General features: G+C 30.8%; 3 protein-coding genes across 4 annotated transcripts in view; 1 reads left to right on the top strand and 2 right to left on the bottom strand.

Annotated features, from left to right (window-relative positions):
• Positions 1-4,960, bottom strand: part of LOC108755079 (phosphoinositide 3-kinase regulatory subunit 4) — a 7,269-nt gene extending 2,309 nt beyond the window's left edge. The window contains exons 1-11 of one of the 2 annotated variants that reach the window (XM_018497860.1): positions 4,805-4,960; positions 4,116-4,296; positions 3,891-4,034; positions 3,601-3,755; positions 3,341-3,531; positions 2,473-3,215; positions 1,993-2,301; positions 1,477-1,860; positions 861-1,187; positions 332-661; positions 76-241 (exon numbers count right to left, since the gene is read on the bottom strand). In XM_018497860.1, the coding sequence (XP_018353362.1) occupies positions 76-241; positions 332-661; positions 861-1,187; positions 1,477-1,860; positions 1,993-2,301; positions 2,473-3,215; positions 3,341-3,531; positions 3,601-3,755; positions 3,891-4,034; positions 4,116-4,296; positions 4,805-4,896 (3,022 nt within the window). In that variant the 5' untranslated portion in view covers positions 4,897-4,960. Of the gene's footprint in view, positions 1-75; positions 242-331; positions 662-860; positions 1,188-1,476; positions 1,861-1,992; positions 2,302-2,472; positions 3,216-3,340; positions 3,532-3,600; positions 3,756-3,890; positions 4,035-4,115; positions 4,297-4,804 lie in introns of those variants that run through there. The other variant, XM_018497861.1, reaches the window with a different exon arrangement.
• Positions 4,961-5,718: 758 nt separating this feature from the next.
• On the bottom strand, positions 5,719-9,174 carry LOC108755080 (WD repeat-containing protein 38-like). Its single transcript, XM_018497862.1, has 9 exons — positions 9,102-9,174; positions 7,955-7,998; positions 7,551-7,781; positions 7,290-7,464; positions 7,117-7,223; positions 6,773-6,916; positions 6,470-6,550; positions 6,148-6,381; positions 5,719-5,847 (listed from the first exon to the last, which is right to left on the bottom strand). The coding sequence occupies exons 1-9, from the start codon at positions 9,169-9,171 to the stop codon at positions 5,719-5,721; spliced, it is 1,215 nt and encodes a 404-aa protein (XP_018353364.1). The 5' UTR covers positions 9,172-9,174.
• Positions 9,175-9,583: 409 nt separating this feature from the next.
• LOC108755081 (coatomer subunit epsilon) lies at positions 9,584-12,461 on the top strand. The gene is made up of 4 exons (XM_018497864.1): positions 9,584-9,639; positions 9,887-10,179; positions 10,736-11,224; positions 11,352-12,461. The coding sequence occupies exons 2-4, from the start codon at positions 10,069-10,071 to the stop codon at positions 11,658-11,660; spliced, it is 909 nt and encodes a 302-aa protein (XP_018353366.1). The 5' UTR covers positions 9,584-9,639; positions 9,887-10,068; the 3' UTR covers positions 11,661-12,461.
• Positions 12,462-12,748: the final 287 nt, after the last annotated feature.

Here is a 12,748-nt window from a genome sequence, read left to right as displayed (position 1 = left end):
TTATTATTTTTAACTTTTTAATTATTTATTATTTTTATTATTATTTTGTATTGTAATCGCATTAATTTCGCTTACATTGTATATAAGATCGTTCGTGAAGCGAATGATCATTCATGAGAGAATTAATGCTGGTCATATCTGATAGGCAATGATGCGGAGATAAATGGATGTCTCCACTGTGTATACTCTGGCTGGGACTACCACTGCTTCCAGTCATGTCTGACATTTTAACAATAGCGTGCTATCATAGTAATATAAGAAAAATTATTACAAACAATATAGAATTATCAGAAAAATATAGAAAAAGAATTATCGATATCGGTTATAATACCTGAGCGTTATCTTGAGCTGCAAACATCGTACGCCATTCTTGATTCATCGTTGCGTATGTACCAACAGTCTCCGATGTTCTTCGATCCAATCTCTTGAAAGGTGGCAGGGTTAAATCTCCCTTAGTATCAGGATATAATATGACGACATGATGTCTTATCCTATCTTTCATTGGACTTAACTCCAGTTTACCGTCTACGGGCTTGATAGCATTTTGCTTCGTGTCCGCGGAATTGCGATACTTATTGATCTTCATCAAGTGAGGCTTCATGATTAGCAATTGATCCTCAACTGCCTCAGTCATCGATTCCGAACTTAATCGCCTAAAAAGCTAAAAAGAGTTGTCTGTGAATCTTTTTGTATTGAATCTTCTTTATTTGCAGTAATAAACAATATATCTTTATTTTAATTTTTTCGCGGCATGATGTATAACTTAACATTATTTTATTCTAAAATTTAATTTTCTGGCAATGTAGTAAAATTTCTTTTCAATGTCATTTTTAAGATTAAATATAATCAACGTTATTTACATTTTTTAAAGAAGTACTCATGTCGTTGTATTGCGGTGATACCACATCTGTTATGGCTTTTGCTCTGACTGCCTGTCTCTGTTCAAGTACTTGGAATAGTTCCTCTACATCATTATACTTCACCACGGAATCATATACGATTCTAGATATAGGAGGAACAAGTGCCTCAAGCAATAAAATCTCTTTTTCTATTTGGATCAATGAATGTTTCAGGTATGGTTGAAGCATCGTTTGAACTTTACATTGGACATCCACCACATTCAAAGTTCTTGCTGCCGCGGAAATAAAACCAACGGTTGCATGACGAATCCAAAGATTTGGATGGACCTATAAAAAAAATGACAGTGCAAATAATTACACCAATATGTAAAGTTCTTTTAAATTTAAATTAATTTTTAAAAAAAGCTTATTGTCTAATTTTTATTTTTTAATTTTTATATTGTCTAATTTTTTATTTTTAAAGACTTTATTTTAAATAATGTTCTGAAATTTATCAAAATTTTAACAAAATCTTTTAACTTTAATTTTGTCAATAAGAAAATGTTCTAAATTAATAAAAAATCTATTAGAAATGCTGTAACCTGAATCATTATATATTTTTATAATGATAACGTACCAGGAAGACCATAGTTTCTGATAATAATTGATAAAGAGCAGATTTATGTAGCAGACCCAATTCTGTAAGCGTTGCCATGGCATTTATGGCCTTTGTGGTTACAAATTCTTCAGGATCGGATAAACCTTGTTGAAGAAGTGGCATTAATATGGGACTACTATGCCAACCGACATAAGCGGCTACACCGACTATGCATTCAAAAAAAGAACCTCTCAGTTCCTTGTCCTCTTTGTCGTTTAAAAACGTGATAACATGACTAAGTAAAATATCATTGGCTTTCTGTTTTCCGAAGAACACACACAATTTGTTTATTCCATTCTCCATTAGCGTTTGTTTCACTAAATTTTTGGGATCTGTTAATAGCATGGATACTGATTGTTGGACCTAAATAAAAAATAAAGACATAACAAAGCATTATTAAGCTAATCGATAATATTTCAGTTATATAGATTAAATAATAAAAATTTCAGCAAAATATGTCGTTTTTAATCTTTTTATGATAAAAAATATTTATACCATTTCGTGCAAGGTTTGCAGTTCCCTATCGTAACTAGGCTTTGGTCCTTCCTTGTTACTCAAGTTAGACAGATGAGCGTTTTCTAAATAACGCAGAGCAATATGCGCCAAATGAGCAATATTCTCTGCATAAGCTGCTCTAACAATAACTGCCTCGTCTTGAGTTATGTGCGCTAGACCTGGTAGAATGTACTCAGGGAATATGTTTACATCTGAAGATGGTATCAATTTTACAAGATGTAAACACTTTGTTAAAGTGTGTATTGCCGATACTCTCACCCGCGGCGCCGGATCGTGAACCAAATGGAACTAACATTTTTAAAAATATATATAAGCAATAATTAATAATATAAAATAAAAGGTATAATTTACTCATATTAAAACATTTTTTAATTCAATAAATACAAGTTTGTGTAACATTCTTATTTATTTTTTGTATGATTTACAAAATTTCTAAAAATTGGCATTTTTAATACTTACGATATAAGGTAATATTCTATCAAGAATTGTCTCATCAGAAACATTTTCAGCCAATTCTAATAATATCTCTAAACTGTGCAATTTGGATTGCGAGTAATGCAATCCTCTTATGCAAGATGTGACGAGTTGAGTTATGATAACAAGCCCTTCTAGAATTTCACTCGAGATAGAAATTGACTTCTTAGATTCCGCGTCACAAGTTTGTTTGCTATCTTCGGACGACTTAATCTCTGGTTCCGCGTCCACTTGAATATCACTGCCAATATCTTGTGTTGTGCTCTTCATATCAATTTGATTTAAATCGGTCTTATCGGAACTTTGATCGCTGTCGACTTCTACCATCGTATTTTCTTCGCTGTGACCAGAATCATCCTTAATTGATTCCACATTACTCTCACATTGACCAGATTTTGTGGTTTCCGCAGGCTTTGTTTCACTCGTTTTCATCCGTTCACTATCTTCCGCTTTTAGTATACTTATAATATTGCCAATGTCTTTCTTCAACCGTGTTATTTTCTCGTCCGGTGATAAAATCGGAGCCGCAGAGAAAATAAGCATATAAGACTGGAGAAAGGAATAAAAATATTCCGGAAAGATGGTACCCCGAGTTTGAGCTAGATAGATCTCTGCGCTTTTCCTATTTGTTGGATTTCTTTCCAGCATTGAACTAAGCAGCTCACGTATCCCTGGATCGTCTATACTGTCTAAGTGCTTACTCACAGAATACTCATTGTTCCTATATGCTGAATATATTAACATCATATTAATAAAATTCAAGTTTGTAAGATTTCTACATTTCACTTCGTACTCATTGTTTAACAATTCAATGAAAAAAATGAGAGAATTTATAAAAATATGATATACCTACCCAAAAGTTGTGAAAAATCGAATGGTGGATGTCCTTCGTTATACAACTCTGTTAAAGCACAACCTGCAGAAAAAATATCCATCATCGGATGCAAATCACCTGTCTTTACTTCTTGTTCTGGTAATAACAATGTATTGCTCAATTCTGAAGATAATGTTTTTACAAATCTTTCGGGCGCTATGTAACATGTTCTGAAAAAATATTAGAGATTATTCCATTGAAACGAGAAAGAAAGAAGATGGCTTTGGTAAAGATTTTACCTTCTTCTTGAAGTATCAAAAAAATATGAAAAATCCGCAGGATTATCTTCTGGTAAATACGTTGGTTTAAAACTAGCAAAATCCGTGAGTAACACCCAATTCCAACTAGTTATCATAATATTTTCCAATTTTATGTCACCGTGACAAACACTGAACTGTAAGAAAAAATATTTATTTTTAAAAATTATAATCACAGATAATAAATTTTATTATTTAAATAAACAAAAAGTTATAGATAAGCTACTTGAATTAATTAGAAGACTCTTAAATAATTCACACATATTCCTTACCTTATGGGCTTGATTAAGAGCGTATAATACTTGGAAAGTGATCCACTTTTTCTCTATGCTTGTTAAAAATGGCCTAGTGCTGATCCTGTCATAAAGAGAATATTTGACATACTCCCGCATTATTGAGCCTGCTTTTTCTGTGAGCTAATCCAAACATACAATTAATTCTAGTCGTGCTAAAATAAGCAATACATGTTTATAGTATTTCTATGTTACAATGTTTACAATCATTCGTTGAAACGGTAGGCAGTTGACAGCGGAGGCTAACTTTGACCTGATTTCCTCCAGCTTGTCCTTATATGTAGATAATGGCAATGTTGGATCATGAATTGCGAATACTTTTACAACTATCAGTCCCTCCAGACTACGGGCCCGTGCCACTTTGAAGAATCTAGTGCTTCCTAAACTGTAAATAACAAGGAGTATTGTAAATCGATAGTTTAAATTAATATCACTTTATTAGTTAATTCTAAATAATATTCTCAAGGTTCCATAAATATCACAAACTTTTCTACACATACATATAGCAATTATTAAAATATTTTACTTATAATATTTTTATGTTACTTATGAGGACATTAGTACTTTGATAAGTCAGTGACTTTAACTTTTTTTTAAATTATAATTAGATTTATTTTTTTTTACAGTCTCCTTAAAAGTTACTTGATTTATTAAACTATCCACATATGTTCTTGTCAATATATCAACTGATTTAAACGGAAACAGAACATTGTGTGGACATCTGATTACAATATATGTATATCTGTTAATATTGATTGCAAATAGAAATATCACGAACTATTAACAACAGGCTGTTATTATTATATCACTTGAACACGCGGCTTCACAGTGCTCTTGACAGTGATAACTAGCAGACGTATGCACAAGGTGGAATAATTCGATTGAGTACTTACTTGACGTCGAATAATAAATCACTGTGATCTGTCAAATAGTGCTCTACCGGAAATATTTGGCTGGGCGCAATGCCCACTAATTGATTGCCCATTTTTGCCAATTTTTGTTGCAAAGATGAGGATTCAGATAAAAGCGATACACTCACTCTCGACGTCCATTTTTCCCGATTTTTCGCATCTTGCAGTGCAGCCAACCATAATTCCAGATGCATTTAGGATCCTTTGCATTTCAATTGTGTTTACGTAGGCACGCCTGGTACGCACATTCAACACCATTCAGCACTGTTTGGCACCATAGATGGTTATCACGTGAAGCCAATCGTGACCATATTCAGAGTATTCGAACTTTTACTATTCGGAGCAATTGGAGCACCGTATAGCACGACTATATATTTTATTTTATGTTACTTTTATTAATGTAATACTTTTTATTTTTTCTTTTATTTTTTCAGTTTTAAGAAAGAATTAGAAAAAGACGAAAAGAAAATTAAACCGAGATTATAAAGTTAATTTATTAGTAGAAATGAACATATTCAACCTGTAAAACTGGTTAAAACAAAATTTCTAACATATGATTCGTTGATCTTAATTTGATTTTTTTTTCTATAAACCAAAAATAAATAATGTTTATGTTAATATATAATAGAATGAGTATTACATTATTTTATTGATTAAGTTAATCAGGACTTGGTTAGTTAGCTTGAAGTTAGCAATTGATGACTTAATTTTATACAATGTTTTAATTTGAGAAAAAAACCGATACAAATTTTGTAGAATTCATCAATAATTTTAGAATTATTTAATTTCAAAATATTTTAAATATTTATATTGAATTATCAGTAATAGCTTGCAGAGTACCTTGTGATATTTCATAATATTTCATATTATCTGAAATTATATCATATAATAAGATTTTACAACAAATTTTCATTAAAATTATAATTTCCAATCTTTAACACAGATTCCAAGCCACCAAATGTTACTGCGCCTTGGTAGCTATCTATAGTGAATATTGACTTGCTTGCACTGAAGCTTCCTATTATCTATATATTTGAAAAAATAAAATTTAACATTAAAAACTTAAATTTTACCGCACTTAATATTTATTATATTTTATTAATGTTTATTTTATTTAAAAATATATTGGTTTTTTATATCTATAAATTCTACTTTTAACAATAACTATTACATAAAAGATTATTTTACTGTGCGAAAAAATTGTTATTCATACATTTCTTACAATTAATTGAAAATATTTTATCTTATTAATATTTAAATACGATTATTTTTTTTATTTTTGCAATTTGAATCTAATATTGCAAATGATTAATAATATCACAAACCTTATTTTCACTTAAACTAATCATTTCAACTCCATTAATACCGGAACCTCCAACTAGGACGAGATCACCATCAAAAGGATCCCCATCAAAATATTGCACTGCGTAAAGGAATTCACCATTCAAAGTCGGCAGTCTGTTATACGGATTTATTGTTTCAATGAGTTTCGCGCTCATCAAATCCCATACTTGCAGACTATCGCGCACTATCCAGGAGCCTGTAAGGATATATGTCTTCTAAAATATAGAAAAGTGCATTTTTATATCAACTTGAGTCGACAATTAGATATCAAATTACACAGATTTATAATAAAAATATTTTTACATGCATGTCAATGGCGTCACCGCATATATGAGGACCTTTAATAATTCTCACTGAACCGGCCGGAACTCTGATATCCCAAATCTGCAGAAAAATCTTATAATATAGTTTTCTATTGTTAATCTCTCTCTCAATAAATTTAAAAAAATATTTAACTCTTATATTGTATGCTTATATATACATAGTTGGGATATTTGTGAATTATACAGATAAAACTGTATTATAACAAATTATTAATATCTACAGTTATAGAAATGTAATACTTTTGTGTTATTCATTTATATTATACATTTTTTCAAGAATTACTCTAACAGTATCATCCCAGCCTCCAGTTATAATTAGATTGGGATATTCTTTGTGAAATCTTGTTGCAAATATCCTCATTTGATGAAAATTTGTGGCTTTACTTTCAGTCAGAGCTTCTTCATTCTTTTTGTACATTTGTATCAACTAAATATAGTTTTATATTTTTTTTATTAAATATATTTTTTATTAAAAATGTGATATATTAGATATATTAAATTTTCATGTTGATAAAAATTTCAATAAAAATTTTTAAAAGACGCACTTGTAAGTAAATGAATTATTATTATTGAGACTATAATTTCGAAAAATAAATATTTCATAATAATGTACTTATTAATGCTAACTTGAGTAGTTTTTACATTGTAAAGTCGAATAGCTGCGTCTTTACCACCGGAAACCAAGTAATCTCCAGTGATATTAACATCTATAGCATTCACCTCATTCTTTAATTCTATATAAATAAATATAAGTAGAAATATAGTATTGTGTGCAATGTAACTGAACATTATTTATCTACCGGATATAAATTGGGAGAACTCTTTAGTGTATGTGTTACACATAAAAATAATTCCGGAAACACTGGAAGCATAGAAGATCTCACTGTAAACTGGATTGAATCTGCAGCACATGATGGAATTTTCCAAATGGGATTTGAACGTTCCTTCTAATTCACCAGTTTCACCGTTTCGAAGCTACAATAACATCATGTAATGACAAATATAAGCTATAACAATTTCTATCAAATCATGTATCTTACACAAACCGAGACAATTCGTACCTGAATACTGCCGGATCCAAAACCTGCAGCTATAACTTCACCAGTTTTAGAAAAACGTGTGCTATAGAGACCACGCAAGTTTTCGACAAAATGTACTTCGTGTGTTATCTGACAAGGATTTTTTATACTTTCTAGGGATGTTGTTGGAGGCAAAGCAGAGCGCTGTGATTCAGCAACTCTTCTTTTTGCCAGAAAGGATTGCTTCAATTCTTTCCATGATTTATCTATATTCTATATATATTCAAAAAACGTTTTAATAAAATAGATGAGAGTTTTTTTTGTATATATAACTAATACTTAAATTAATTTTTATAATGCTTTATAATTTTAGAAGTAATGAAATTGTTGGATCAGTAGAAATCTTTATTGATCTGACTATAATAAATATTTAGCTGCAAGCTCACCTTCTGTTTTTCTTCACCTCTATGATTTTCTTCAAAAGGTTTATCTACAACCAATTCATAAAATCAAAATAGAAAGTATATAAGGAAAGTCCCCTATTATGAGATAGGCGCCTAATATGAGATAGCGGCTAATATGAGATTTCTACTGAACTAATAAACGCTATCTATTGACCAAATGAATTTATTGTTCTTGGATTGAAAATTATTATATATATAATAGTAGAAAATTCATTATTAGATCATGCCTGTAGTCATTGTAAAAATCAAAATTTTAAAATTTGGATATCTTCAAGTTAGATGTTTCATTGAGATGAGCCTTTAAATCACGTTTATTATTTAATAAAAATAAATATTTGGCAATAAATTCTTCATATAGTGATAGAGTGAGGTCGTACTAATAGAAAAGTATGAGATATGTTTACAGAAGTTAGATTTAATAATTATAAAACCATAAAACATGGAAAATATAATATGAGATACTCAGGATATTTCTAATATAAAATAATCCATGCTTCTATGTTATAGAAAATCATTACTAGTATAAATGTTATTATACAATAATAAAAAAGACAACCGGAATAAATGTTGAGTGTCTATTTCTGCGATGCTTGATTTCAAGTACCTGAAGACGAGTTCTAAGTATAATCTATTGCATGCTTACTTTTCGCGCACACTGGCTGTTTGTTTGTATTTTAGAAACATTAAATAAAGTTTTTTAATTGCAATACTGATATACTGATATACTTTTACTATCGATTTCTCGGGACATCTCTATTAGGAGCACAATTTTTTGACTTTCCGATTTGCTCACTTTTTACATTTCTTTAATTTTCAAAAAAAAAATAGATGTTGGATTAAATTTTATATAACTATATAATTATCTTAACACTTATTAAGTTCCCTTTAAAATGACCTATCATTTTTTAAAATTCTACTTATAGACTTCTAGCATTTACCTAAAATGAACTCGGTATATAATAGAGGCCTTTCCTCTACTAATTGCAAATAAAATTACAATCTAGAAAAAATAAGAAAATAAATCTAAAGAAAGTACAAATATTATAAACAATTATTTTCAAAAATGTTATAAAATACATATAATAAAAAATTGTTTATACTCGAGAAATTAAATAAAATCAATAAAAACCTTCATCATTAAATTTTCCATAATATCCGTTTTCATAATACTGCTGATTTCTCGATTCGACAGAGTTCATGTTTTCCTCACAGTTCTAAATTTTTTATTGAAACTCGATACTTAATTGTTAAATATGTATCATTAGATTGTCGTTAGATTTTTTCGTAAACCGTCGATGTCAACATCAACTTTTTCCTTTGAACTGAAAATAGCCGCGAATCCAGCATCGATAATGACGTTAAGTGTGTCTTAAAACGGCAGAGTTTCCTTTCTACATTAGGCCTCATGTATGTACAATAATCGCACAAGCCGTATTGCAGAAACGCAATTTGTGTGACAGCCAATCTGAAGCGTTATTATTGACGCATTAGATTTAAGTCGGAAAATCAAAAAAGAAGAAGATGCATCAGATTGGCTGACGTAACAAGCTCGCGACCTGCGACACAAATTGTGTAACTATTGTAGATGAGATCTTAACACTTAAACATAGATAGAAGAATGGAAATAAGAATTAAACTAAACTTTAATCTGCAATTTAAATTGACAAGTAATATATTTTTATTATTTTGTGTTAACATAAGATTAAATTATTATATTTTAATTTAATATATGGCAAAAAAGTTAGAGATCACAAGAAAAACAAGAAATTTTCCTGATTTAATTAATCATCGGCTAATTTAAGTCGAGTTAATTAAAGTCGTTCTAGTAAAGATAAATAATGATAAATTAAATATAAATGTATATTATGTGATTTATATTATTTAGTCAATTAAATGTTTTTATAATTATTTCAGAGGTCTGCAACAACGTTTATAATGTTACTAGATGCAATGTGCCGTGCGCTGATAACGTGATAACAATTGTGGAATAAGAATAGTCTTTCAGTACTGCCAGCAGTGCCAGCACTCTCCCAAGTTCTAGTCCCAATAGCAGTTTGTGTTGGAACATAGCCTATATCGGAACTCACGGGGCAACAATGAGCGACAAGATGGCACGTCAGCAGGACTTCAACGATCTGTTCAATGTGAAAAATAATTTCTACATCGGCAATTATCAGCAATGCATCAACGAGGCGCAGAAGATCAAGGTAAAATTATCCCATCCCGACTGTAACATCTTGCAGACGTGATGCCACGCGCTGCATACTCCCAAACGTGAGCGGCTGTCATCACCATTTCAACAAATGCTCTTTCGTCTCGTTGACGTTTCTCTGATATAACTTTTCCAAATTCAAAATAATATATGTTACACAACTTTTTATGTCGTATTCGATTTTATTATTATATTAAAAATCAAATTAAATTTGGACTTGGTAATGTCGCTGTCAAAATATTAAAATTCCAGATATATATTCAGATAGGTACTCTCTTTAAGCAAATCTTTGTACAATCTGGCTCCAAATATGAATTTATGTGTAAGAAAGAAAAGTATGATAATTCTATAATATATCTTTTATACTGTGCTTAGTAATATATTGTCTAATTTACAAAATAAACTTTGCCAGACAACATGCATGTTTAACAGACATCGTACATATCCAAAAGATATCTAAAAGACATTATGAAGAGTTTTTCTAGACAAAGTATGTTGTCTGGATTGTTTCACAATTGTACGAACATTATAAGTTTTATTTCTGTTTACAGACATCCATTCCAGAAGTGACTATGGAACGTAATGTCTTCCTTTATCGCGCATACATAGCACAGAGGAAGTTCCGTGTGGTGCTAGACGAGATCGACGTTTCGTCCCCACCAGAATTACAGCCACTGAAGACTCTAGCCGACTATTTCGCCAATCCACATCGCCGAGAGGCTATAGTGGCTGAATTGGATAAGGAAACCAAGAATGTAAATTATGATAACCATATTCTGCTGATCGTGGCCGCGACCATTTACTATCACGAGAAGAATCTGGAGGCAGCTCATCGAGTAATATGTGCCTCCGACAATCTGGAGTGTATGGCGCTAACATTACAGATATATCTCAAGATGGATCGTCTAGATCTGGCTCGCAAGGAACTCAAAGCGATGCAGGAGAAAGATGACGATGATACCTTGACTCAGCTCGCTCAGGCGTGGATTAACATTAGCAGCGGTGGTGACAAGCTGCAAGATGCTTATTACATTTTTCAAGTAAGAAAAGACAAACTGATTTCCTTAGGATGTATAATGAGAATATTTTATATTTGAATTTTTGTATGCTTTATCTAAAATTATCTGATATTATTATTGTAAACTATATTATTGTAAACTATTTTAGGAAATGATCGATAAGCATTCCAGTACGAGTATGTTGCTGAATGGTCAGGCCACTTGCTTCATCGGACAAGCGAAATATGAAGAGGCAGAAATGGCTTTACAAGAAGCTCTCGATAAAGATAGTAATAATCCAGATACATTAATCAATATGATTGTGCTCTCGCAGCATATGGGCAAACCGCCGGAAGTGGCGAATCGTTATTTAAGTCAATTGAAGGATTCCCATTTAGAGCATCCTTTCGTCAAGGAGTACTTGCAGAAAGAAATCGAATTCCATAGACTTAAAGAACAGTATTCAGCTTCCGCCTGAGTACCCCTCAGCAGATTATGGCATTCCGTGGGATAAGATCGATCAAGTATTGACTATGAATGAGCGTGGAAAAACAAGTTGACTTTATCGAAGGTGTCCAATGAGTAAAGCTTCTTTTCTTCTCGGAAAACTTTTCTTCTGAAGCTGAAATACCCAGATATATCTCCAGTATCTTAAGGTGCAATTCAGATCTTAAATTATTGAAAAATATACATTTTTAGGTTGTTTTATTTTTGTTGAGAGTGATTCGAAGCCTGTCCATATAATATTAACTCTTAGGCTTCCAAAAACAGTTTTGCGATGTTATGCATATATTGAGATGTTCCAACCTTCTAGTTATCTCTCGCAAGATAGAAAATGCGCAATTTTTCGAAATAGAGACATTTTGTTCGTAGATGAACATGTTGCTCTGCAGTATTGAGACATTTTGTTTTTATATTAAACTAAATATATATGCTAGCAGAAAGTAGATAGGTATAGCAAAGTTATATGGATAATGGAAACGTTCGAAATTTGCAAAAACCGAGATGTATGTGACTGGAAAAGTCGCTCTTATCCATTTTATCCTGATGTTACACTTTCACTACCTTTCACTACATAATCATGAAAATATGGCTGCCATTTTGTAAAATTATAAATTATTATCGAAATTATAGACCATTTTGCATGTAAGCAATCTCTCTTCATACAATATTCGTATTGCCAATTTAGATGTAATAGATAGGCGAAATATTAAAATAAAATATTTCGTACATTATGAATATGCAAAAGCCGAAAAATGTCTTTTTTAATTTCCACAAATTGCCCCTTAATGTTTGTAAATATCTTCATTATAAAAATAACTTTATTATAATTAACTTATAAAAATAAAATCTTACATCCATAAATTGTATACTTGCATAGAATCTAGGTCAGTCAATCTGTCTCTTAATTTTTTAAAACAAGTCTTCAAATTCATCTTATATGTGCAAATAAAGTTTTTGAAACTTTATTTAGAATTCATGCATTAGAAATATGTAATACAAATAATTTTATATTTGAAATTTCATCGTAAATAAGTCATTAATTTTGAGAGCGATTCGCAAGTT

This window comes from Trachymyrmex septentrionalis, unplaced genomic scaffold (genome assembly GCF_001594115.1).
Source record: "Trachymyrmex septentrionalis isolate Tsep2-gDNA-1 unplaced genomic scaffold, Tsep1.0 scaffold83, whole genome shotgun sequence".
NCBI classification, from domain to species: Eukaryota; Metazoa; Arthropoda; class Insecta; order Hymenoptera; family Formicidae; genus Trachymyrmex; species Trachymyrmex septentrionalis.
Note: the sequence above shows the minus strand (reverse complement) of the source record. Positions and strands in the feature narration are given on the sequence as shown.